The sequence below is a fragment of the Tetrahymena thermophila genome, assembly GCF_000189635.1.
Source record: "Tetrahymena thermophila SB210 genomic scaffold scf_8254047, whole genome shotgun sequence".
NCBI lineage: Eukaryota > Ciliophora > Oligohymenophorea > Hymenostomatida > Tetrahymenidae > Tetrahymena > Tetrahymena thermophila.
Window position 1 is genome coordinate 44553 of NW_002476030.1, and position 27955 is coordinate 72507.

Below are 27955 nucleotides of genomic sequence, written 5' to 3' on the forward strand. Positions count from 1 at the left end.
TAAAGCCTGTCAATATTAGGACGGACACTTAAAGCAAATCAATGCAATAATATTAGCGCAAGAATATTAAGTAAATTAATAAATAAATAAATAAAAATGAAATGAATTATGAATCTAAGAGCAAAGAAAAAGAAACAAGAAAGAAAATATTCAATCCATGCATGCATGCTTAATGAAATGGATAAAGAAAAGAAATGTGTAGAATAACTAATAAAATAAATGATTTTTTAATTATCTAAAAAGGATTTTGCTTGTGAGAAATGAATGAAAGGGCTAATGAGGATATGAAATTTGAATAATAAAAAAAAAGTGAGGGAAACAAACAAACAAACAATCAAACAAATAAACAAACAAACAAGCAAAGCAGAGGAAGTAATTATTAGACAAGATTGTATATATTGATTAATTATTTTAAAAGAAAATAAAGAAATCAAATCTTTAGAATTAAGAGGAAGAAAGATAGTTATAAGTGCAAAAGGAAGGCTTATTAAATAAATAAATATTGATTGATTGAATAAGAAAGAAAGTCTGTTATTTTATTATTTGGAGGATGAAGAAGGTAAAGGGAAAGGATGAGGAGAATTTTAAACATCCTAAGAATGATGTTTTGATATTATAATTTGCAAATACCGCCTTGGGAAATCGCTTAGATCATTAGAAGAGGATGATTGCTTAATTGAAACTAAGCGAAAGTAGTTATAGGGCAATTTGTGAATGCTACGAATTCTTTTTCACTTCTTACTTTGCAGGATGGAAGAATTTCCTGGGCAAGTTGGAACGTCTTAATTTGTTAGTTAAGAGATAAGATAACAATGAGAGGTAAACATCCAAATTCAAGTAATTATTCGATAGCATGGGAGAGATGGTTTAAATTGTCAATAAACTAAAGGAATGCATGGAAAAGACTACAAAAGACGCTTTATCTTAGATTCCTAACAGTTAGACTAATAGTAGTACCACAGCAATAGGTGGTAATTCCGCTTCAAATGCAAATAATACAAACGCTGTTAGCAAATAGAGAGCATAGACTAATGCAGCTGCATTGCAAGATTTATAAAAGATAACAAAACAAAGAGTGGAGAACTTTTTAAAGAATTTTGAAAATATCTATGCAGATGTTGCAATTGATTGTGCGACTTACGGTTAGAGGATGAATGATGCTGTGAAAAGTTTAGCTCAAAACAACGATGCAAACGAAACTATGCGTAGACTCTACAGAGAAAATAGCTAGCTGCAAACTAAGATAAAGGAATAGGAATCTTACCTTTCTAAATCAGTACCCTTGGCAGATACAGAAAAGGATTTTATTATGAACTATTTTGGGAATCAAAGCAAGCAATACGAAGAGCTTCTTTAAAAGTACAATGAAGAAAGAGAAATATCAGAGCGACTTTCACTTAGAATTCGTCAAAAAATGGACTACTGTGTCACATCAATTACAGCCAAAGTAGGACAAGATCCGAATCAGATTTTACAAAAAATAATTTAAAATAATGCAAATTCTGTTCTAGGTATTAATACGAATAATGCTGCTTCTATGAGTGGCAAAGAGAATCAAAATTAACCTAATTTGCTGTCAAGTCAGTCAAGCTAGAATCTCATTGTTTAATAACAGCAGAATTAAATGGAAATTGAGGATCAGACTTCAAACGCTAATAATAATAATTCTTAGCAGGAAAATAGATAAGAAGAGAAGGAAGGATATGAATGTATTTGTGGAGGCTATTAAACTGAATACTTTAGTTAAAAATATGAAGAAACCTTAAAGTAATTATTGGATACTCAATAAAAGCTAATAGCAACTTAAACAATAATCAATACATCTCCTTCATCTGTCATATCAACAGCTTTTACCTAGCCAGTTGTTGTTCAAAACAGTTAAAATGGGAACAGCATGAGCACAAGCACAGTTAATGGGCTATAAACTACTTAGAGTTTGTAATAGCAGCAGCAATAATAATAAGAGCAGTCAACTGGAAATTAAAATGGGTAATCAAATCAATAAACCAATGCAAGTGTGGATGCTGTAGCTAACAGTGATGGGAATAAGAATAATTGCTAAAACTTAGAATTAAATGGATCTGCAAGTGTTGGAAGCAGCATACCTTGTTTGAAGAAATCGGAATCAATACAAATATAACAATAGCTGCTTTCTCAACCTGCCTTGCTTACTTAAGTCAGCACTAATATCTAAGATGAGTTGTGTGATGGCAAGTTGAGATTACCTATAACAGAGAAGCTGTAAATCTTATAGAAGCGTAATGAACAGCTAGTTTAAGAGAAATCTGAATTAGAAAAGTATATGAGAGAAAGAGAAATCGACTTAAAAAACATGGAAGATAAGTTCTTTAGATCAGGTGCTTACTAGTCACTTGCAACTCAGACAGAGGAGTTACTAAAGATTACAATTTAAATGAGAAGCTAACTGAAAGAAGCAAAATAATAGATAAGTGACATCGAAAAACAACGTTTCAGAGAAATGTAGGAAGTGCTTACAAAATTCAAGGATGAAAAGGAGACACTTTTGAAATAACTACACGAAGCTAGAGAGGGTGTTTACAAAACTTAGTTAGGAGATGCTATGAGAGAGAATCTAACTTAGCACTTTAACTATAAAAAGTACACCTAGCCTTTGGAAGATTAATTAGAGAAGGCAAGTGAAATTCTTACAATTGAAAGAGAACACAATAGAGATTTAGAGTAAAAAAAATAACAGCTAAATGAATAAATAATTCAATTATAAAAGCAGAATAGCGATTTGCAAGCAAAGCTAAATGAAAAAGAACAACAAATAAATTACCTGCAAAGCCAAATGGGCTTCACTGGCGAGAGCTATGTTGAAGATAAAATTTTTAAATATTAGAACCATAAAGATACTTTAAAGCTTTTGGAAAAAGTAATGAACGATATGTGCAGTGCTGGTTAAATCAATTAAGAATAAATTAAAAAATTCAGAGACCTTATCGAATATATAAGAAACAGAGAAGAGAAAATTGTTTAACTGCAAAAGGTAAAGTAACAAAATGATATAGAAAAGAAAAAGTTATAATAAAATTAAGATGAAATATGGAAAGAATATGAAAATCTAGATAAGTCTTTTAGCTAGATGAAAGCAAGATGTGATCAAGTTAACCAAGAATTAAAGTTAATTTAGGAAAGAGAACAAGGACTGGAATATAAAAATCTCGAAATCTAAATGCAGTTCTAAAAGGAAAAGCAGTCTTACTCAATCTTGGTGGCAGCTGATCAGCAAAAAAAGGATAATACTAAAAACTTAATCGATAATCTTGAAGATTAAAACAAATAATTATTGTAATAAAACAGTAATCTATCATCAACTATTGAAGAAGTCAACTAGCAAAAGCAGCTTATCCAATAACAACTCGAAGAAAATACAGTGCTGTTGCTCGATACATAATAAAAGTTTGATCTTCTAAATAAAAAGTTTGGTGATATTAACGAAAAATATAACGAACTTATAGCAAACCATGAAAAAATCCAATAAAAATTGCAAACTGCTTACGAAGTCTTAGACAACAGCGAGTCTAAAAACACTTCTGCAGAAGTAGCACAACTAAAAGAAAAAATATAAAATATGCGTCTATTGCTCTAATGCAGTTGCGGATAAAACTTCAAAGACACTATCTTATAAAAATGCTTGCATCCCTTTTGCAGAGAGTGCATTGATAAATAAATACGTCTTCGTTAGAGAACTTGCCCAAAGTGCCGTACAGCCTTTGGTCAAAACGACGTTAAAACGTTATATCTAAGTCATTGAGAGTAACTATTTCTTTTACATTTTGTATATATATAAGTAAGTAAATAAGTAAATAAGTAAGTAAGTAAGTTAGTAAATAATTAATTAAATCTCCAAAAGCAGTCTGTCTTCTGTCTAACTAGATTTTCGTGTAATATTCAAACTTAGATTCTAATTAAATTAAATTAAATTCAATTAATTGATTATATTTAAACACTCAATCAATCTATCTGTAAATGGTTTCAATCAAAATAAACTAGCTTTCAAATTAAGTTTTATTTTATTTATTAATTTGATCAATAATTAATTAATTAATTAGTTAAAGAATTCAAATATTCAAAAAAAAAGTGAGAATGATTGATCACTCAAATAATAATAAAAAATTCATTTATTTATATATTAATTGCATACTTGCAGTATAAAAGCATTTCAATTAATAAAATACATCATTCATCCATCCATCTTTCTTTCTATGAATTATATACATTAAATATTAATTTTAAGTTAAAAAAAAGTAATCAATTAATCAATCTATTTAAAACAAACATAAAAAAAATATCACAATATTTTATTATAAGAACTCAGCTGGAGCTAAAGATAAATAATAACGAAGGCAAATAAGTATAATTAACATCAACGAGCTTAATAATAATCACATTAAAATAAAGAGCCTAAGCATCAAACAATAAATTGAGCTTTCAATTCAACTATTTACTATTTCAAATTAATTAAACAAAAATATCACTATAAATTAGTTTATTTATTTTTTATTGTGTTAACATAATGAATATGAAAGAATCTCTTAGCTCAGTCAAACGAACTTATAAAAAACAATATTAAAAATGAATATGTTTACTTTAGAATTTGTATTTCTATATTTGCTTTAATTGTGGAGTGTTAAAACTAACAAATTTCAAAAAAATTACACTATTTAGTTATTTTTAATTCATACATTAAAATTAATTCTTACATTTGTTTGTTGAATATTTTGTATTTATTTTTGGAAATAACAAAAATAAAAATCTCTAAAAAAATTATTATTTATTTAATATTAACCAAGATAAATTAATAATTTCCATTAAATTTATTCGTGTTTAAAATGGAGCTTCGTTTATTTGCTAAAATATTAATTGTTTCACTACTTAAATATATTTATATTTCTTTCATATTGAACATAAATTTAAATCATTTGATTAAAAATTAAATTTTTGATCATTCAAAAATAATTTGATTATCTATTATTATATTAATTTATCTACTAAGTTCATAATATACACCAATATACCTAACTTACTCATAAAGATTTTTGAGAAAACGATTTCTTTATAAATTTTTTAGAAAATCCAAATTTGTAAATTTTTAAACAATAATGAATGACATATGTTTGAGAGGATAGATAGATATATATAGATAACAAATTTTATGTTAAAATCAAAATTGATATTATATGTTTAAGAATTTATGGTTCAAGCCACATAATGATATAAAGAGTGATTTTCAGGATCTCTTTTCATATATTCTCTATCTATTAATCCTTCTATTCTTTTCTTTACTTCGCTAGCCTTTTTAAAATTGAAATATTGTTAGTTAATAAATAATTAGTTATTTTTAATTATTAAATTTATGAATTTACATTAATAGGAAGCATAAGATCATTAAACAATTCTTTCATAAGTTCTTAGTGATAAATATTTTTCTTACTCTTGAGAATCTTAACTATGCTGGCATCTAAGACGAAGCCTCTCTCAGTAAGAACTCTGTCTGTTGTTTCTTTAACATCTTCTTTCTAAATTATAATAATAAGTTAATTTTAATTAATTTATTTATTTAACCAATTTTTTTACAGTTTCTTTTTTGAAGATTGAGTTAACTTTAATGAGCTTTTTCTTGCTTTAGTAGGCTTCATTGACCTCAAATACATCAGTTTCGTCCACTCTCTTAGCCTAAATTTTAGATATTTTCAATATTAATTAATATTTAATTCGATTAAAATAATCAAATTTTTAGAAAATAAATAAATCATGATTTTAAAGCAGAAACAAAATATTTCACCTCTCCTGACTTGTTTAGCAATTTTTAAGTATCTTTCATCGCATAAAGAGAGACCAAATTTTTCTTTAATTCTTCCTCGTCAATTTAAACTAGATTATGTATTTCTGTGTAAGAAAGTTTATTTTTTAAGTTGAAGCAGAGAAGAATTAATCCTTAAATGAGTTAAACTTAGAATATGTACTACGAAATAAAATATTTTTATTACAATAATTAAAAAAGATTAAACTAATTTTACTTTTTCCTTATTGTAATTTCCCTAAATATCGCAAGTACTAGTTTCGTGTTACCAGTTTATACATACACCCTTATGTTTAAGTTCATAAAACTTCTTGAATTCTTTTTAAAACTTATCAAACTATTTATTTATTTATTAATTAATAATATTTAATTGATTATTATGAAATATAAAAAATTTTTTACAGGTTCAAACAGAATTGGAAGTTATTAATTCTTCATGGGCCATGCAGAAGATGAAACTACAATGCAAGAAAATATGTTCTTTTTATTGTAATCTAATCCTTAGCTGCTTAAATAATCATTAAAATCTTTGTTTAGCTATTTAGACTCGTTTACATCCTTCAATATTTCATCTGCTTTCATCGTGTATTAATCACCACATTCTAATAAATAAATAAATTAACAATTTTCTAGTATATTTAATGCAATTTATATTCTTACCTGATCTTAAACGATCTAAAACCTTTCTTTCTAATTCGTAAGAATAAGCTAAGTTCATCAGCAATCTACGAGCAAGTCTTTTATTGTAAAAAGCTTCGAAAATATCTTTTGCAGGAAGATATCTAAATAATTCTAAGGCATCATCTACATCTTTTTCAATTTAATCGTGATCTTGCATGGTCTAATTTAAATTATAAATTTATTTTTTTCATTCATAAATATCAATTTTATTTAAAAAATGTTTAAATTATTTAGAAATTAATATAAAAAATCAAAACAAGTTTTCAAAACGAAAAAATAAATATTGAATTACCCTTTGTAAATTTTTATAATTTTTTCAAACCTTAAATTAAAAAAAAAATTCAATTTATTTGTATTGAAATTCATACCTTATTTTATTTTTTGAGTTTAGTATCGATATGCTTGGATGTTAATTCAGCTATTGTATTGACTTTAATAGAAAGAACATGCTCTAAAGCATAATTCTTGGCTTATTTAAGCAAGTTAGTGTTTTCAAAGCATTTTTATATGATTATATCTAGATCATGGAAGAAGTCGAGAAGATGCTGAGTAATGTCATCTTAATTTTCTTCATTAACTATTTCTTCACCTTTCCTCCTGATGTACTAATTCCAATTTTTCTTGAGGAAATCTAATTTATCTATGTTTCTCATATTATGGAAAAGTCTCTACAGGTTTTGGTAGTCTCTTTAATTTAAAAGATCATCAAATCCATTTGAAAATATTGTTTCTAAATTTTCTGCTATCAAGTGCTTTTGGATTAAATCAATAAGAATTTTTCCAGTAGCTTTTGATAGATATGCTTCAATTAAGCCAGTTTCTTGTTAGAGTCTGTGTTCTATTTCTTGTAAGTAGACTCTTAAGTCAAAGTTAGCACGATGCTTCTACTGTAAATCTAAATAATATTTATTTGATTGCTCAAAAAAGTGAGACTTAAATTAATTTTCATAGGAGCCTATTTTAATAATCATTCCCATTAAGTGTTTAAGTTATTCGTGATTGTAAGGATTTTAGTCTCTAATATTTCTGAATGTGTCAAGAAGAGAAGTTATTATTGCGTCTAATAATGAATTAAATTCCTAATTAAATTAATCAGACAGTATTTTAAGAATGAAATTATCAAAGCTTGGAGTTTTTGTTTTGTATAAATATGAGCCTTCAAATTGCTTAAAGATTTCGCTCAAAATAATTAGACATCTGTTAATCTTTATCCATTCCTTTTCTATCTTATTAATAAAATCTTCAGGCTATCTAATTTATTAACAAAATTCATTCAATTTAATATTTACAAATTCAATCAAAAGGATATTTATTTTTTTATTATTCAAATTTTTAAGCGTTTTTAATGCTAAAATTCTCATTTATTTTATACAAAAATGAATGTATTTCAGCTTCATAATAAAATACAATTTTTAAATTACAAAGCTATATCATTAAGGATGACATTAAATTTTAGGCGGTAAAATTCTTCTAGTTTCTTATAAAGCAACTCATCAAATTCATTGTCGCAAATGCTAGAAATCATCTAATAAATAAAAAATATATTTTAATTATTTTTAGATGCAATTTTAAAACACAATCAAGTTTGCTGGATTCATTTCTTTTTTTCCTTAAAAATTTTATTTGTTTGGTCTTTTATTGGCTGCAAATGTGCGTTTAGAAATAATAATTACATCATAAAAGTGTTAAAAGCAATAACAATTAATGTCCTCTGATTCATAAATACTTTTCAAAAACTATTCAATTTCAAGCCAGTTTTTCTCAAAATAATTTTAGTTTGGTTTCTCTATTTCTAATAAAATAATATTTTATAATTTAAATTCCTTATTCATAAATTTAACATAAAAAAACGAGCATTTATTTTATTGCTACTAAGCATACATACATACTTGAAGCAAAAAATAAAATAGAATACTAATCAAATGAATAAAGGGTTAGGCTTTTTAAACTTGAAAAAATAATTAATCACCTGCTTCTATATCAAAAGAAAAAGAGTTAGGGATAGAAACCTGAGAGGTAAGTGGATATTCTATCTGCATTTTTTAAACTTTTAAACTATTTCTATTTGTGCCTACTTAAATATCTTAGTAAATTTTTGATTTCTTAGGTACTAAAAATTAATTAAAACTAAGAATATATCAAATCTATTAAAAAATTAATCAAAATATCATTCATTCTTTATCCTATTTTACTTTTAAATCAGAGAATAGGTTTTTCTAAGAAACATATTCAAATTTTAAAGAATAAAAACAGAATAGTTTTTTAATGCCAGAATAAGATTTTATTTTCCATATTAGCACTAATTTCTTTTCTTATTAAATTTTTGCGCAATTTACTGTCTTTATCAGGCATATTTGTTTTCTAGAAATCTTCTTTACATTTATTTTTGATTAAAGTTGCCAAAAAAGTAATAAGTAAAAAATACAAATCTCATTTTCCAAAATTAATTAGTAATAATTAATAAATATTTCATCTTTCTAATCAACAAAAAACAAATAATTTATCTAAAACTTTCTAAAAATTTGAGAGAATAAAATAAATTATTTATAAAATGTTAATAATAAATATCAAACAAAAAATATAATTTCTGAATGAAGATTGTTTTGATATTTATTAGTGATTTGAGTTTTTCTACTTTAAAAAATATATCTTATGTTGAACTTTAGACTTGCTTATTAAAAATAATTTTCTTCATTGAGCTTATTGTCAGCATACAAGAACATAAATTTATTGATAAAAAAACAAAGGAAATAAAATATATTTTAATAATCTCAAAAAATTTAATTTCACTTTTTTCTAATATCATTAAAAATAATCCCATTTATTTTTTAAATAAAAATATTTCAAAAATAATTTTAATGAACATTTTTAATTTATTTTGTAATTGAATTTTTAAAAATTGAATGATTTTCAGTTAAAAGTTAGAAAATTTAAATGAATAATGATTTTAATAGATTAAAATAGCAATTAATTAGTAATCAATTATAGTAAAGAAGTGAGGATATGTAGGTAGGTATATAGATAGATAGAAATGTGCTATTATGAAGATAGATATTATTAAAATTTTAAAAATGATTTGAATTTTAGACAAATAAAGTTTGCATTTATTATTTTTTTGATAATTAAAGTTTATCAGAAAAGAAGTAGAAGTAAACTTATTAAGCATATTTTAAGCAAGCTTGATGAGCTTGTGCTATTATTATTGGAGTTAGATGTAGCCTTTGTTAAGGGGTTTACAACCTAGATAGTATATTATTGATTTATTGTTTGGTTAGGAGTTGGAGAGGCTTATGATTTTGCATCTAAAAATCTGTTTAATCCTTGTATTTTCATGTTGACTTGAATAACTTGAGATATTGATGGATAAACTAATTACAATTCGAATTGCATGCCTCCTTTTATTGGTGTAGATTTAACTAAACTACTCATGTCATAAACAGAGTTATGATCAGTTTTGATGAAGAGAGACTAGAAAATCAATTCTTTAGTGTATGTAGGATCAATGAAGTTAATTTGACCATAAAGAGTGTCACCAACAACATAATTTAGAGAAGTCAATGGAGTTGTATAAGTATTATCTGTGTAAAGTTTACCAGAAACGTCCAAATCAGCTACTATGATGCAGCTTCCAGGAGCACAGTCTTAAGTTCTTTGCATATCAACATTAACATTAAATGCCATAACTTCGTCTCTATGAGTATAAACATACAAAACATACTCATGTAATCTGATAACCTTTCTGTCATGGCCGATGTTAATGCCGACATGAATTTCGTTATTGATGGTACCTTTAACATTATCTACTGTGTTAGAAATGGAGTACTTATTAACATCACTTAACAAAATTTTTAATCCAATTTTAGTTGCATCAACTCCATTTAAAACTACACTGTCTGGGAAAGGAACATAAGGATTACCAGCTTAAGTAGGGTCTTTGTATAGCAATGAAGATCTAAAATCATAAAGACAACCACCAGCTTCAATCATTCCATTGTAGTCCAAATCGACATCACTTTCGACGTAGTTAACTCCATTATCAATTTAGCCATGACAATCTGTATTGACAACTATTTGAATGATTTAGAAAACCAATTGCTCTTCGCACCAATCAAAGTCATCAGCTATTGGGTTAGGAGAACAGGTCCAATTAACATTGTCAGAAACATAGTATCCGTCTAAGCAGGGACAATACCTGTAATCATAATACCATATTTAAGAAGGATCGCCATAAGGACTGCTGCATCCATTGCAATTGTATGTGTTTTCATCACAGGTACAACTCTTATGGCATAAATGTTCTGAAGTAGTCAGAGATAGGAAAGCCAAAAATAATGCCAAAAATTTAACACTGAATAGCATTTTGAAGTTTGTTTTTGAATAAAATGTTAGTTATTTAATCAATGTTTTGTTTAGTTTATTTATTTATTTAAATTTATAATTTGAAATGGATTAATTTAGTTAGTTAATAATAAATTATGAATATTAATGAAATAGTTTTCAATCATTTAAACCTTTCATATCAAATTTTGAAATCTAAACACTTATTTTTTCACAAGTATTATTTGACTAATCATTAGTAATAAAACAGTCGCAGCAATATAATTAAATTTGCGTTTTTTCAGTCTGAATTTAATCAGAATTTATAGTTTCTGCAAATAGGGAGTCTTATTCTAAATTAAAATCGAACGTAAATAAAATACCAAACCAATTTTACTGTCTTTTTATTTATTTTTGAAGATCCTAAAAACTTGTAAAAAATTTTAAGTTTTATGTCATAGAATTAAGTTAATATGATAAATAAATTAAGAGATGTAAAATAAATTTATTTTAACTGATATTTGAAATGCCTTTTGCTCAGCGAAATTTAACAATTAAATGGTTTTAAGTTTAATTTATATGAATACCAATTTTCTATTTTGAAGAATTTCACTTATTTAAACAAAATAAAATATAAATTTGTTTATAAAAAAATGGAACAAAATAATCTTTATTGAATTAAATTTTCTAATGCTTTTAAAATTTTAAAGCGCAACTAACTAAAATAACTTATAATTTTTCCTTGCTTGAAAGATTTTTCATACCCTTTTAAATAGTTGTTTGTTTTTAATCTAGAAATTTTATTAATTTAATCGATCACCTAATGAAATCTAATTTTAAATAATACTTACCGTTTTTTTAAATTAATTTCAAAAAATAGATAAAAAGCTAAATAGATTCTTTTTTCTTAATTATCAAATATAATAATAATTATTTATTTATTTTCTATCTATTTTACAAGGATACTGAAAATTATAATTAATTTTTATCATAAACAACTAAAATCTAACAATAAACAACTCTATCATTTATTATTTAAAACTTTTATCATTATTCTAATTTTAGAAGATTTTATTCCTCAATTTTATGAGTTGTAAGTAAGTAGCGGGTTACCTTAACATTAAAATCATAAAAAATACTAAAACTTTCAACTAACTTTAGTTAAATTTATTCCATTAACTAAATATATCTAGTATAAATAATAGATCCTTCGTTTATATCATCTCTAAATATTATAAATGTAGATGTAATAAATAAGTAATATTTGTTTATTTATAATTTTTCTGTTTAATTATTAAATTCGACCAGCCTAATTAATAACTGTCAAATTTAAATATATGAATCACACACAAAAAAACAATATTTTAAATATTTTTAGCCTTAATTAAAAAAAATTAATTTATGAGCAAAAAATAAATTTGATTTTGTTTAAAAACTGGTTTTTTATATTAAATTAATTCTAATTAGAATTCTTTTAATAAAAAACTTCAAAATTAAAAAAAATATAATGAGAAGATGAAATATTAAATTTTTAAAATATAAATAATGAAATGAAAATAAGCAACATTATAATGTAAAATAGAATGTTTAAAGATAAAGTAATCCTATAATTTAATTTGTTTTGGTTATTTTAATTATATTAAAACATTTCTACTATGAAGTAAGAAATAATTTCCTTTAAAAAATTTCATTATTTTGTTTGTTTTTATTATCATTAGATAAATATTTAATATGAAATTTTTTTTACTGTAAATTGTTTTTTGTTAAGGAATTCATCTAAAATATTTAATTTAGATAAGAAAATCTTTTAAACTTGCTTAACTCTTCTGTCTTACTAAAATAATCATTTAACTTATTTCTAGTTCTAGTTTTCATGTGAAATATTATTATTTTTTGCACAAAGACTATTTTTTTTATCTGCATCTTTTAAAATGAAATTAAAATTCGTGCCAGCATAGTTAAGATCGTTCCGCCTTTTTATGTTTTGCTATTCTAGCTTATATACTAACTACTTTGTAATTATTGCATTTATATCCTTTTCTCTCTTAAATTTATCTAATTTTGATTTGTGCTATTCGTCCAATTTTTTAATATGATTACTAAAAAAGTCATTTATCTCCTTAGCTCTTTAAGAATTTGGGAATTGCTTGTCAATTTAAAATTTCTTTTAAATAATTAATGATAAATTTTCTTATTTTTGCTTTTTATTCTGCTTTTCTGATGAGTTTTCTAATTCATCGAATATAGAATTCACCTGCTTTTTTTCTGGCCTCTTTACTAAATCAAACGCCTCCTTATAGGCTTTCCTGTATCTTTTTATGTAAAAGTCTTAGTTAATTTCAATTTTAATTCTTTCATTTTGCTTTTTTTACTCACTTTGTTGAAGCCTCTCTACTTCATTTTCGATTATTTCGCTAAATAGAGGTTAGAGCACATATTTTTTAGGATAAATAAATACATTTTTATCTCTAATTAAAAATTTTTTTTGGCTTATGTTTTCTTGTTAAGAATTATTTGTTTGAAGTAATTATTAATCTTTATCATCTTCTTAAATAGAAATAAAGCTATTTTATAGGAAAGAAGTTTAGTTGTTGATTTGACTGTTTTATTAGTCAAATACAAACACTTTTTCTTAATCTACATTAAAGTCCTCTTTTTAGTTATTTTAAATATGCTCTTTTGACTAAAAACTTATGCTCTTTGGATTTTGCTCATTTTCATTTGTTGAACTCGAAATTAATTTCGACTTAAAACTTTCTCTACTCTCATTAAACTAATTTTCTATTTGTTTATTTTATTATTAACTTTCTTCTCTAGTTTAATTTTTCTAAACATCACTTTTTATTTTTAAATTCTCGCAGTTCCCAGCAAACTTTTACTTTTAAATTATTGGATTGATTTATTCACTCTAACTTGCAAAATCTTTTGATTAGTCGAGTGCTTATTTTTTAAGACTTAACTTAGTATTTAAAGCTTAGTTTGTAAAAGAAATGTTTTTTTTTATTAGATCACCTGTTGTATTATTATCATTATTTGAGTAATTAATAAGTTAGCTTAATTATGGATAATGCGAAGAAAAAAACACTCTTTCTACGCCTTTTGTGGCTGACTAAATAGGTGACAAAAATTAAAATTCTTTTTATTCAGAAAGGCTTTAATTGGGAAGTGTTATTGAAAGACCCTGCTACTGCTAATTATCTTTTTAAACATTTTTATTGTAATAATTATTATTGCATATTTTCTCTAAGGTATTAGTCATTAAGCTTATTTATCTCTACCTATTTTCTTCTTTTTACAATATGGAAGAAAACGTATAATACAAATTGTCTATTTCCTCTCTCATTTGACTTTATTTCTGTGCTGTTTTTGATTTGTTAATTCCTTGTTTTTATTATTTTAAGTTTAAATCAGTTACATTCTTTTTTTAAATTTAACTCTCTTGTTACATATATGAGCCAAACATATCTGAAAAATCTTATTAAGACAGGTTATTTTAATGGTTCTAACGATATTATTAAAGAGAATTATTATTTTTAAGGCCTTTTTTACCTTAGATATAAGTGCTTACACTCTCTTAATTTTAAAGATCTTAAGATTAAGTCAGATTTATTTTATCTATTGAATTTCGTTGCTTGATCTTGTTAATCTGATATTGATTTAATTGCGAAGGCACACTAAAACACTCTGAATTATTCTTCTACCTTATCTCGTTTGATTAGAAATTCTTCGTTTAGCTAAATAGCTAATTTTTATCAGTAGAGGGGAAAGTGCTGCTACTTGAATCTATTATGTCTTATTTTTTACTATAGAACTAATTACTAAAACTATGAGACATATTAAGTTTTTATGACAACTCTAACTTTTTTGAATTCGGTGTTGATGAGTCTTCCTAAACTAATTACTAATTGCTAACACTATTTGTGAAGAATTATATACTTTTTCCACCTTTAATACTGCTTGGAGCTTAATCTATTTCATTTTGTTATGTAAATATTTTATTTGGTTTCAAAATCAAATTGAGGTGATTCTTCAGTTTTAGTTGTCTTCTTTCTTATTTAAGCTAGCTTTCAAGATATTTTTTTGCCTGAGATTACTTCTGATTTAGATAAATTAAGCTTAAATAAAGTTCCATTTCTATTTTTAACAAGATGCATGAAGCAGATTGACATTTTACAGTGTATTATCGAGAAATGTTGTCATCTAGTTCTTGCTCTTAGTTTTAATTATTTTTACTTCCATCTTTTTATGAGCTCACTAGAAAATAGTTATTTTTATGCTTATTGTTTTCATTTTCATGCTACTTTGAATTAATCTTTAATTCATCAAAAAAATAATTTTGAGATTTTTGCTTTTTATTTTCTTTAACATAAGGCGAAATAGTACCACTATTGCTATTTTCTTAATGCATTAATGGATGTTAGAAAATAACTTCTTCACCAAAATATCCTCCTTTACTTAACAAAGCCAGTTTTAGTCCACAGTTTACATTTCGATTTATAGCTTAGCTTATGAAATTTCCTTTCCCTTTATCTTAAAATTTATTTGATAGCGATGCAATCATAAACTTCTTCACTTAATCTTCAACTTTGATCTAAGTATATTGAATACCCCTCTACTAAAATTGTTTGCATTTAAAATCAAGCTGCTCCTTTAGTTTAGTTATATAATCTTAGCCTTCAGTATCACCCTGGTTCCAAAATTATCTATTTTTACTCACAGGTCCTCCCTTCTCATACAAAGTTTAGTTGAATAAGTTGCTTTTGATAAATTTGTCTGGGTCAAAGCTATCCATTTCATTCTCATTATGATCATGTTGAGCTGCTATATTTGTTTCTATGTCTTCAACTTTTATTTCTTAATCTGATTGTTTAGGGAGCGTAGCACTTAATTCTATATCACCTTACTTAATATAGTATACCTCACTTGAGTTCTCTCCTTCTTTAAATATTATTTTCTATTTAGGAAATATTATCTCCTTTGAATATTTAAGGCAATACTCTACATACTAAGGGTCCAAAAATCTTTTAAATTTCATTAAATTATAAAAATTTATTAAAATTTGATGGTTAATGATAGTAAAATTTTGATTTGGAATTAAAATTAAAAATAAAGGTATATTTTTGAATAAACAAGTTTTAATATTTTACTTAAATAGGCTACATTTAAGCATTTCCTTTACCTGTAAAGCGATTTCTGACTAATTATTGTATAAAATTGTTTGTAAAAAACAAGAATTTAAATGAAAATAAAATTAAATATATATTAAACACATATTTTAAAGCAAAGGCTTTTTAAAAATTCTACTTAATTATTAATTTATTTATAACCAAACAAATTTCTATCTATTTATTTTATGTTTTTAAAGATAATATCATTTATTTATTTACTGTTTCTCCCAGATAGATGTTGAAAACTTCTTAAGGGATTACAGCACACTCTACTCTAGTTTTAGCAACAGCGCTAAAAGAATTTTTAGAGAGATATCTCACGTCTGTGTCTCCAAAAAAATCATATTAAGAGATAGACTCTAGCTATTTAAATTAATTGAAGCTATGGGAAAATGACTTTTCTAAAAGAAGTTCGCTATCTAAAAATGACTTTAATTTCATTTATTGTTAAAGGTTAAATTATTCTGAACCTCCACTTTTATTTTGGTTGCTAATGTTTTTAAATTTATCTTTTTTTATCTTTTGACTAAGAATGCAGACATCACCAGATAAAACTATATAAACCTTTTTAGCTCTGTCTTTTTCAGTATAGATTTCTTAGCCAGCAATATAAGACTCATAACTCATGCTTTCTACAATTTGCTTAAGAGCAGAAGGTGATTTTTCAAACTCTTTTTCATAAAATTTAAAGAAATTACTTTACTTAATTACAATAGCTACCAAACTGACCTCTTCTTTAGTTCTAAAAGCTCGCTCTTTAGAGAGAATCTATGTGACTTGTTAAATTAGGTTAACAAATTAGAATGCTTAGTCTTTTGACCTTTTCATTCCTCTTTGGCATTGTTAATTCTTGGCCATTACATGTTAGTTTTATCTGACTAAAGGAAAGCTTCTTCTTACATCCATGTTTATTTGTTCTACTTTTAATTGGTTGTTTATTATTAATTAATTTCTTACTTAATGTATTAATAACTTTGATTTTTATGATATTGATTAGCTAGTTTAATTAATTAATTAATTAATTAATTAATTTATTGATTGATTCCCAAACACTAAAATACAAATTTTATAAAAATAGTGTTAGATTTAATTTATTTTAATCAATAAAACCAGTGTGTTTTAATTATTTTTTGTTTAATATTTCTGATTATATACTTTGTGATAGATGTCATATCCTTATTTTTTTATCAAAAACTGATTTTATTATAAATTTAATTTATTTAAATTAACTAGTACTATTTTATTAATTATCACAATAGAATTTTTCATTCATTAAGATTGAGAGAGAAAAAATTTATATCAAAATTTAAATTTTATGGTAAAGAATAAAAGAATGAAGCTTTATTTTTTTAAATTATTTTGATGATTTTTTTTATTTAAATTTGGAGATAAATTATTTTAAAAAATAAAAAAATCAAAAATAGTAAAATATTTTTAAATGATTTTAAATTTATTTAAATAATAAAAACTCTTTACTTATTAAATTTGCTCAAAAATTTTATTTAATTAGTTAATTATTAATTTATATTTCTTTATTATGTTCATCAAACAATTTAAAATCTTATTAAAAAAATAATATATATTGTATATCTAAAATTCTAAAAATTAGACTTAAATAAAATTGTATTGATACAATAAATTAGAAAAAAAAATTTAATTTATGAATTATTGTTTATAATGAGCTTTTTTAATTTAGTTAATTATTAAAATATCTTTTTCTTTAGATAAATAAATAAAATATCTTTTTACATTATAGATTATTAACAAAATTACAATCTCGAACAAAAACAAATAATGTAAACAAATTTTTTGATTATAATAAACTAATTCTATCTTTAACAAATTAAATTTTTATAAATAAATTTAATTCAAATATTTTATAATGTCTTTTTCTTGTTAATAAACATGTTACATTAATTTATAAATAAATAATTAATAATCAAATTATGATTGTAAGAAAAAAAAATAGCTTTTTTGTAAATTATTAAATATAAATGTAATTTGGTGTTATTATTTTCAATTATTTTGAATTTATTACTCAATAAATAATTAAGACTTTTTTGGAGAACATATCTAATAGAGAAAATAATATCTATTATAATCATATATCATTATTTGATATTTCTTGCTTGAAAAAATATTTACTTTTAAGTGTTTGCTTTGTTCATAGATTTTAAAATATTTGAATCATTTTTTTATTAACTATGAAAATTTTAAATTTATAGAAGCGCTAAGCGAAACTTTGAAGAAAATATTATGTTAAAGAAATAAAACTAGTCTAGTTTAAGATTTTCTAACAAAAAGATTGAGATACACTTTTATACAAATAATGATGCTTCTTTTAATATTCTATATTTTATGTATTTTTTTGGAATTATAAACCTTAAAATATCAATCAATATATTTTATATATGATAAGATTTTTTTACCACATGATCTTTAATGCCAATATAAAATTTTTAAAAATTAATACAATTTGACCTTAATTAAAGAAAATCTACTCTATATAAAATTTAAAAAATATTACTTCAATTAGATAAAGAACAAAATAAATTTTAGAGATAAATTAGTCATAATATTTTTTAAGAAAATTTTTTTAATGCAAAATATAATAATAATTTTGAAGGATTTTTATATTAAAATAATAAAAATTGTAAGTGATTATTAATTTTTTAGATTGCAAAAGCAATAAAATCACTTGAAAGTGTCTAAATAATAATAATAAATTTATAAAAATAAAAATATTATGGATGAGTTGTTTTTTTGAAAAATCCGTTTTTATTTATATTTTATAAAAATGACGTCATTTACCAATTTAACTGAGTAAATATTTAGATTATATATATATTTTTAATTTAATTATTAAGGAAACGATGTTACTTTTTAAAGATTGATCGTTGACTAATTTGAATATTTGTAAGTTAGTGAAAGATATTCTAATTTAAGTTTAATTAAAGTAAGAAATATTTGGTTTTAATTAATGATTTGGTTCTTTTAAATACTGATTTATTGAATAACATTAAGTGTAATAAGTATTAAAAAGAGATAATAAGACTAATCCAGCTAATTTGGATTACAACTTGCGTATTACATGACGTAAATAATTACTAAAACTTTTATTAAATTCACTCATTAAAAACAAGTAAACAGATTATCATTTACTTTAAACACTTTAAATCAAGAATTGTTGAAATAAATAAATAAATAATTCATAAAAAATAATATTTGATCTTATTTCTAAATAATAAAGCTTCCAAAAATAATATAGAATTTAAATATTTTACTTTAGATTGATGATAAACTCTATTTTAAGATAATCCTCTAAAAATTTAGTTGGACCATGTTTCAAATAGTATATTGGATAAAGCAATTAATAGCTAATAAAAAAGCAATCTTAGCCATTTAGCCACTCAAAAGAAAGAAAAGGTCCTAATGTTTCATATTTTCATGGTACATCTAACTCTAAGTTACAGTATATTACGATAGGTGATAAATTAAAAGAGACAGCAGAGCACCTTCCTGACCACCAAGCTCTAATTTCTCATCACTAAAATGTAGTATTTACATACTCTTAACTTTACCAAAAATGTGAGTAATTAGCAGCTAGCTTGATAGCTTTAGGATTGAAAAAAGGAGATAGAATCGGTATATATTCACCTAACAATTACGAATGGTGTTTACTTTAATATGCAGCTTCAATGGCTGATGTAATCCTTGTTAATATAAACCCAGCTTATTAAGAACATGAACTTGAGTATTGCTTAAACAAAGGTAAATGATTTATTTCTACTAATTAAAAAAATATTTATTAAAAATTAAACAAATTTTTTATGCAAAAATATTACGAACCAAACAATTAATTTTTTAAAATTTTTATAAAAAAATGTGTAGAATTCTTTTAAGAAAAAAAAGTATTAAATTTTGAGCTTTCATTTTAAACAATAAAATTATAATCTTATTTAAACATAAGCTATTTAAGTAGATTTAAAAATTTAAATAATTTAATTAATCTAAAAATTAATTAATAAATTATTGATTTATTTATTCTATAATATAATATAATATAATATAAGTGGGATGTAGAGCATTAGTGATGTCTTCATAATTTAAAAAGAGCAATTATATAGAAATGATAAATAACTTAGCTCCAGAATTAAAAACATCTCAATTTGGGAAATTAAAGTCAATCAGACTTCCTTCTTTATAATTTGTTATCCGTATTGATGACGAACCAACTCCTGGAATGTTAAATTTCTAGTAGCTAATGAAATTGGGAACATCAAAAGATATTTCACTTCTCCATCGTAGAATGAAAGCAACAACACCTGATGATGCCACAAATATTTAATTTACTTCAGGCACTACTGGTAGACCCAAAGGAGCTACATTAACTCATTTTAATATTTTGAATGACGGTTATTTCATTGGAGAGAGACTTGGATATACAAAAGATGATTCTATTTGTGTCCCAGTACCTTTATATCATTGCTTTGGTATGGTCATCGGAAATCTCACTGCTATCAATTATGGTTCTACTATAGTTCTACCTAGCGAAGGATTTAGTGCTTAAAAGGCTATGGAGGCTGTTACTAAATACAAATGCACTTCTATTTATGGTGTCCCTACAATGTTCCTAGAATATATTAAAGAATATGAATCCAATCCATCTATTTATAATTACACTTCTCTTTCTAAAGGAGTTATGGCAGGAGCTCTTTGTCCTGAGGTAAAAACAAAAATAATAATTTTAAATAAATCAAATTTTATTGCTTATGAAGTCTTTCTTTTTAAAAATTTACTAAATATATTATTTTTTTAAAATAAATAAAGTCATTAATGAATAAACTGATTTCGTAGTGGGGGATTAAAAATATTTAGATATGCTATGGTTAGACAGAAACTTCTCCTGTATTTTTCTAAACTTCATAAGATGATAGTCTTACTGATAAGTGCACAACAGTGGGTTAAATCTTTCCTCATTGTGAAGTTAAATTAATTAACAAGCAAGGAAAGGTAGTTTAAATTGGAGAAAAAGGAGAAATTTGTGTGAGAGGCTTTTGTAATATGGAAAAATACTGGGGAGATATCAAAAATACTAACAAGACAATAGATAATGATAACTGGTTGAAAACAGGTGATGTCGGCTAACTAGATGAAAGAGGCTATCTTAAAATTGTTGGAAGAATTAAGGAGTTAATTATTAGAGGAGGAGAGAATGTTTATCCAAAGTAATATTAATTGTTAAAGTAGGTGGATTGTTAATTAAAAAATGTTTTCTTTAAAAATAAATAAATAGGGAAATTGAAGAGTATCTTAGGACTAACCCAAAAATACTTGATGTATATGTAGTAGGAGTGCCAGACCAGAAATTTGGTGAAGAAATATTTGCTTTAATAAGATTGAAAGATGGAGTTCAGTTCGATAAGTAAGAAATTTATGATTTCTGTAAAGGTTAAATTGCACATTTCAAAGTTCCTAAATATGTAAAGGTTGTTGAAAGTTTCCCATTAACAATTACTGGAAAGCCTTAAAAATTCAAAATGGTTGAGTCTTTAATGCAAGAATTAAAATAATAAAAGAATTTTGATTAATATCAAATAAGAACTTATTGAAGTTTTCAAAAATATTTTTTCATTTTTGAGCTTATATTTATTTAATGGTGCTAAATCAATCGAATTCTTTGGCTAACTCTATATGTTATTACAGTAATAAATTAATTTTTTATATTTGAATATCTCACTATTTTTTAAAACTGTTCTTAATTCTTTAAAAAATTAATTAAAATAATAAATTTATTATTCATAAATAAAATTTTTATTTCTTCAAAATAATTGCTTTTTTTTACTTATTTTTTACATCAATTCATTTATATGATAATTATTTTATACATATTAAAATACATGATCGTAAATAAATATACTGCTTTTTCTTCTACAAAATACTTTATATTATATTTTATCTATCAATTTAAAGACTTTAAAATGATGAAAAGATCAAATTTTTTAGTTTTTCTTAAAGATGATTGAATTTGAGATAATAAGGTATGCTAATAAAAAGGATAAATAAGTTAGTTATTTTATCAGTTAAATATAATTTTCTTTATGTAATTTATTTTTAGTTTATTTTTCACATCTATTAAGGATAAGAATATTGATGATGATAATTTATGGGAATGTTACTGTTAGTTTATTGAATTGCATTTTGAGGGTCATACTGTTGCTAGTTTGGTTATTCATATTGATTTTCTTCCTCAAAATCGATATTATTATTTATCATATTCTAATTTTCGATTTGGAATTCCTCAATTTAATCTTGTTGCTATTATTTGAGTGGCTACATATTTTAGTAATGGTTAGGCTGAGGCTATTGATTAATCATGTTCGGAATTTGTTAATTTTGGATGTAATAAGGCGGTTATTATGGGTTTTAGTTATTATTCATTTAATATTATTAGTCTTAGCTAGAATGTTAATTTGCAAGAGGTTGTTATATGAATTAATATTGATTCATTTATTCATTTTCTTATTGATCGGGTTATCCTATAAACATATTTTCATACTCATTTTACTAATAATTTGATAAGTAATAATTATTATTGTTATTATTATTGTTGTTGTTAAGATTATTATTGTTAGGATTATTATTATTCTATTAGTTCATATTATTTTGCATAACACTTGGATTATTTTAAATGTTGTTTTAATTATTATTGAAATTATTGTAATTTCCGATCATTTCTTAATTTTCTATACTGCTGTTGTAATTAGGTATATAATTTAAATTTCCCATATATGGAGTTTGGCTTTGAGTTGATTCAAAATCCATGCTATCTTAGCGCTAATACTGGTTAGGATTTTAACTATACATTTAAGGTTAGTTTGGAGGATTTTAGTAAGGTTAATTATTATATTATGGTTGGATCACTGGTTGATTATAGTTATTCTGTTAAGGATTGTAAATAGGCTGTTTTCTTTTGTTCATATTATTCATTTAATTTTATTGAGTCATATGTATATTATTTTGATTATTAGCCATATTAGGAGCAGGTTAGTTATATTCGTTTATCATATTTATGTTTTAATTACCCTCAGGAAATTGAAATTCTAATTAAGATAAATTTTATTAATTTTATTATGCATTTTTGTTGAATTAGTAATCAATTTGAGGAGGATTTTATTACTATTACTGTTATTGCTATTACTATTGTTGTTGCTATTTTTATTATTGTGGTTATGACATTTTACTGTATTGAGGATAATGCTTACCTAAAATAATCTAAATTTATTACAATGCTTCTGGCATAGATATACGTTCATCTTCATTTATTTAAAGCATACAAGAAATTAGGTTTTTAATTTCATTACTTAAAGCTAAGCTCTTTGGAAATTCTAGTTATTCCTTAATGATCTTATCAAGTAGTTCTTAAGTAGAACTTTTTGCAGGGACAAGCCATGGTAAACTGCCAGTAAGTATTTCGTAAAACATAACACCTAAACTCCATACATCGCATTTGATAGAGTATTCAGCGCTACTGAGAATTTAAGGTGACATGTAATAAGGAGTACCTACAGTAGTTCTAAACATAGCTTTTTCTTTGTTTTCTTCAACAAGCTTGCAAAAACCAAAGTCTGCAATTTTGGCAACTCCATCACTTATTAGAACATTGGCTGGCTTCAAATCACGATGGAATACTGATTTGTCATAGAGATATTTACATCCCTCAATTAATTGATGAAATAATATTACTGCTTATTTTTCATCTACTCTGTTAATTTTTTTCTTAAGCAACTCCAAGTCTCCTCCTTCACAATATTCCATAATAAAATAATAATTATTTGCAGTCTCTGAATAGTCATAGAATCTAACAATATTTGAGTGATCAAGCGTTTTCCAGACTTCTACTTCATTATAGAGAGCCTTTAAGAAGAATTCCTACTTTTCATGAGGGTTGTTGGCTTGCAAAAGTTTTTAAATAAGCTACTACTTTTAGATTATTTTGCATGCATAAATTTTTTTTGAGTTGTCATTTTGTAGTTATGCTATATAAGTGTTGGCAAAACTTCCCTTTAAGTTAATAAAAAATTGATTGATTTATTTATTTATTTATTATCTAGAATCTTAAAAACAATTATTGATTCATTAAATTTTGAAAAGCTATCTTAAAATGAAATCTTAAATTGTAGGCATTTTAGAGTTTAAAAGTAAGTAAAAATGAATCAATTTACAATTAAATCATTTCATAAATTGTATTAGCAATAATTTTTTAGAGTAAAAATATCTATTCAAAAGCTTATTTTTATAATTTAAATTTTTTTCCTTTTTCGCTTGGAATCAATCAAAGGTTACTTCCTAAAAAAAGGAAAGAGCTATTTATTATATTATCTAAAATTAATATTGTAGATTCTTTTCTTTTACATAGATTTTTTTATTATTAATTAAAAATACGTAAACCTACCTATGCTATCTATCTATCACCATTACATTTTTAATTAAAATTGATTGTAAAAGTTTCGATTCAATAATATTCTTATTATTATCAAAATTTTTAGTTAGTTAGGTGATAATTCAACTCATACATTCATTAATAATTTTATCAAAAATTATTGCTAACACATTTTTATGTCAATATACCATTTTTTAACAAATTTAAGAATATCAATAATTCAAAAACAGCATAAGCATTTCGTAAATTATTTTAATTAATAAATAATGTTGTTTGTTGAAAAATTACTTCTCCTAAAATGCGGTCTTTGACTCTATAGATCTTCTCGTTTAATGGAGGAATAGTAACCATTTTGAGATCTGGTATTTCATCAATTTTGTCTCTAATGCTAGCTATACTTTATGGTTGTGCAGGTGGCGGTTTTGGTTGATAATTCTGAGGTGCAGGAGGCTGTGGAGTTATTTAAACATTGTTTATATACTAAGGGTTCATTCCATTGTTTATTTAATTTTAATTCATCATTCCAATTGGAACTCGCTACTAGGGATTGCTCTGCTAAGGGGTAATTTATTTCTAAGTTTAAGGAGGCATTTATTAAATATTAGTCTAGCTTGGATAGCCATACTAATTAATCATGCTTCCTTAATCTTAGATAGTGTTATTATTCTAGTTGCTTGGAGGAACCTAATCCATTTAGTTTTAAGGAATATTATTCATTGTATTTTAATTCGAATAGCTTTAATGCTAATTATGCTATATGGGCTATCCTAATTGCTATGCTTTATTATAATTGATCTGTTACGGTTGTTGCTGATTTTGTATATTCATTTGCTGATTATTTGACATTTGTCTCTATGGGTTACCTTGGGGGAGCGGCTGATTTGGATTTGGTTACTTGGAATTAATTTGCTAGTGCTATTACATTTAATTATTGATTTTTTATGGAGGCATATTCTAGTAATTGTTTTGCATCATAGCTGCTGAATGAGGTGGATAAGGCTAGTACTACTGCTGCTGTTATGGTTATTACTATAGTTGCTGAGCTGGCTACTGCTAATTATACTAATTATAAGTTAGTACTTAATTGTTATAGCTCATTTTATTTGATAATCTTTTTGTTTATTTTAAGTCTTTATATCAATGAAATCACCTACCCTAATTTCTTCTTATTTCTTTTTTTATTATTTAATCTTAGTTTTTATTATCTAAATATATCAATAGAGAAAGAAAATATTAAGTGTTTGTTTGTTTGGTAGCAATTACTTGAATGATGGATGTCTCCTTCTATGAATTCGATATTGTTAATTTCTATGAATAATTTCCTAATTAATAAATCAATCAATATTTATTTATTAATTTTTAGTTATCTTTCTTTTTTTCCTAATCAAAAATAATATAAAAGAATAATTTCCTAAATTTTAATAAGTGATTTTATAAACAAACTTTAATATAAAATATACATTTTAAAAATGCTTTTTATTATTTTTACAATTTTTAGGTCAGCCACAAATGTCATGATATTAGCTTCTTAATTTAGCAGAAAAACTTCAATCTTATGTTTTACAATTTATCTGAGTTGTCTTACTTTCAAGTTTATTTAATCTCATGAAATTGAAAATTTAAGTATTTTTAATTAATAAATGTTAATTCGATTAGGTGCTTGCCTGATGAAACTTAATTAGAAACTACTTTCAATAACAATTTTTAAATCAACTAAAATCTAAAAATTTTCTCTCGAATTTTTGTTTACTTTTATGTCAACATCCCATATCATAGTTCAAATAATTAAGAACGATAACGAAGTCTAATTTGACTCAAAATTTGTTATAATATAAGAAATATCATATGAAACTAATTTTATTGTATTATTTCATTGAATTATCTATATGACATATTAAATATATTTATTTTGGGCGAGCTTAATCACCTACGATTTCTATTAGGTTTACAAAATTAATTGATAATTTATAATTTAGTTTTTGCTTTCTTAGTCATATTTGCATGAATGAAACAAAAAACCAAAAAAAAAATAAATAGATAAATAAATAAATAAAAAATAACTCGTAAACTAGATGTGAGAATAAAATTTAGAGATGAAAAATTTTTATAGAATAAAAATTAAAAAGTAAGAGTCTTGCGAACTTAGTCAATTAAATAATGTAAATTTCATTATTATTGAATATAAAACAGCAAGTCAATTAATTAAATCTAAATAAAAGAAGAATGTTTATTAGACATTATTCAATTGAATGTAAAATCCTTTCTATTAATTGATAATAAAATAATAATATCTCATGAGCTTGTTTGAGTAAATTCAATTAATCAGTCAGACAGAGCTCATAAATGAATTCAAAACAAACAAAAAAAAATAAACTAAGGCTTATTAATAGAAGGAAGTCAAGAATTAGAGAGAGAGGGTCAACTAGCTATTTAACTTACTAACTATTATTTCAGTAATAAAAGAAAGGAAAAAATTAAAAAATAATTCAATATAAAAATAAAGAAAGATATTATACAGTCAAAAGAAAGCAAAAGAAGCATCAATCAATTATTTTAAGAAAATATAAACATTAAAAAAGAACTGATAATTAATTAAGAAAATGGTCGACCACCCATAAGATTAAAAGGATTGGAAAAGCGTGTAGAATTTCAAATTAATAGACAAGAAGTATTACATGAAGAATCATGTATTAGGCAAGGGAAATTTTGCAGAAACTTACTTGGCAACTCGCGTTGAGGATGAAAATTAGATCTTAGCATGCAAAATGATTGCTAAATAGCAAATTATGGAAAAATTAAGGCGTGCCCCAGATCCAGAAGGCAGAAAAAAATATATCATAGATGCTCTTAAAAATGAAGTCCAATTGTGGAAGGAATTGGATCACCCAAACATCGTCAAATTCATAGATTTCTCAGAAACCCCTAACAACATTTATTTCTTTTTAGAATATTGCAATGGAGGAGATTTAGATAAGTTGATTAAAAGGCAAGGAAGATTATCAGAGGTAGAAACCATTCACTACTTTAAAGAAATTGTTGATGGCTGCGATTTCCTTTACAAGAAAGCAATTATTCATCGTGATTTGAAACCCGAAAATATCCTCATTCACAATGGTGCTGCAAAGATAGCCGATTTTGGATTTGCTAAGGTCATCGATTATGATAACCGTGAAAAGGCAGCCACCTAGACTTATGTAGGTACACCCTATTACATGGCTCCTTAGATTATAAATGGTGAAGAATATTCTATCAAATGCGATATTTGGAGTCTTGGTGTCATGCTCTACTAAGCTCTCTATGGTATGGTGCCTTTCTCTGATAAAACAAGCTTAGAATCCCTCGCTCAGAAAATCAAGTAAGCTGAAATTAAATTCCCACCCTCTATTCCTGTCTGCAATGAAATTAAAGAACTTATTTAAAAAATGTTAACCGCTGATGAAGATAAGAGAATTTCAATAGCAGAAGTTAAAACAATTATGGATGAATTATACTCTAAAAAATGTTAAAATTGAGATTAAC

The 27955-nt window shown here is 24.4% G+C and overlaps 7 protein-coding genes across 7 annotated transcripts; 3 read left to right on the top strand and 4 right to left on the bottom strand. All coding sequences in view use genetic code 6, as the record gives it.

Annotated features, from left to right (window-relative positions):
* Positions 1 to 895: 895 nt before the first annotated feature.
* TTHERM_00790530 (zinc finger, C3HC4 type (RING finger) protein) lies at positions 896 to 3778 on the top strand (the record flags this gene model as incomplete). Its single annotated transcript, XM_001026151.3, has 1 exon — positions 896 to 3778. One exon carries the CDS (start codon positions 896 to 898, stop codon positions 3776 to 3778), a length of 2883 nt encoding a protein of 960 aa, XP_001026151.2.
* A 1445-nt stretch (positions 3779 to 5223) lies between these two features.
* TTHERM_00790540 (cullin-4B protein) lies at positions 5224 to 8547 on the bottom strand (the record flags this gene model as incomplete). Its single annotated transcript, XM_001026152.1, has 11 exons — positions 5224 to 5319; positions 5391 to 5543; positions 5602 to 5700; positions 5810 to 5989; positions 6045 to 6164; positions 6230 to 6429; positions 6488 to 6668; positions 6877 to 7759; positions 7930 to 8033; positions 8182 to 8300; positions 8478 to 8547. 11 exons carry the CDS (start codon positions 8545 to 8547, stop codon positions 5224 to 5226), a joined length of 2205 nt encoding a protein of 734 aa, XP_001026152.1.
* A 1093-nt stretch (positions 8548 to 9640) lies between these two features.
* Positions 9641 to 10867, bottom strand: TTHERM_00790550 (hypothetical protein; the record flags this gene model as incomplete). Its single annotated transcript, XM_001026153.1, has 1 exon — positions 9641 to 10867. One exon carries the CDS (start codon positions 10865 to 10867, stop codon positions 9641 to 9643), a length of 1227 nt encoding a protein of 408 aa, XP_001026153.1.
* A 1801-nt stretch (positions 10868 to 12668) lies between these two features.
* On the bottom strand, positions 12669 to 16899 carry TTHERM_00790560 (cyclic nucleotide-binding domain protein; the record flags this gene model as incomplete). The annotated part of the gene is made up of 3 exons (XM_001026154.2): positions 12669 to 15846; positions 15973 to 16022; positions 16213 to 16899. 3 exons carry the CDS (start codon positions 16897 to 16899, stop codon positions 12669 to 12671), a joined length of 3915 nt encoding a protein of 1304 aa, XP_001026154.2.
* Positions 16900 to 19286: 2387 nt separating this feature from the next.
* Positions 19287 to 21605, top strand: TTHERM_00790570 (acyl-CoA synthetase (AMP-forming)/AMP-acid ligase II; the record flags this gene model as incomplete). Its single annotated transcript, XM_001026155.3, has 4 exons — positions 19287 to 19764; positions 20067 to 20719; positions 20824 to 21221; positions 21290 to 21605. 4 exons carry the CDS (start codon positions 19287 to 19289, stop codon positions 21603 to 21605), a joined length of 1845 nt encoding a protein of 614 aa, XP_001026155.2.
* Positions 21606 to 22119: 514 nt separating this feature from the next.
* TTHERM_00790580 (Serine/Threonine kinase domain protein) lies at positions 22120 to 25534 on the bottom strand (the record flags this gene model as incomplete). Its single annotated transcript, XM_001026156.1, has 2 exons — positions 22120 to 24057; positions 24725 to 25534. The coding sequence occupies 2 exons, from the start codon at positions 25532 to 25534 to the stop codon at positions 22120 to 22122; spliced, it is 2748 nt and encodes a 915-aa protein (XP_001026156.1).
* Positions 25535 to 27036: 1502 nt separating this feature from the next.
* TTHERM_00790590 (plant dual-specificity MAP kinase kinase family domain protein) lies at positions 27037 to 27948 on the top strand (the record flags this gene model as incomplete). The annotated part of the gene is made up of 1 exon (XM_001026157.1): positions 27037 to 27948. One exon carries the CDS (start codon positions 27037 to 27039, stop codon positions 27946 to 27948), a length of 912 nt encoding a protein of 303 aa, XP_001026157.1.
* Positions 27949 to 27955: the final 7 nt, after the last annotated feature.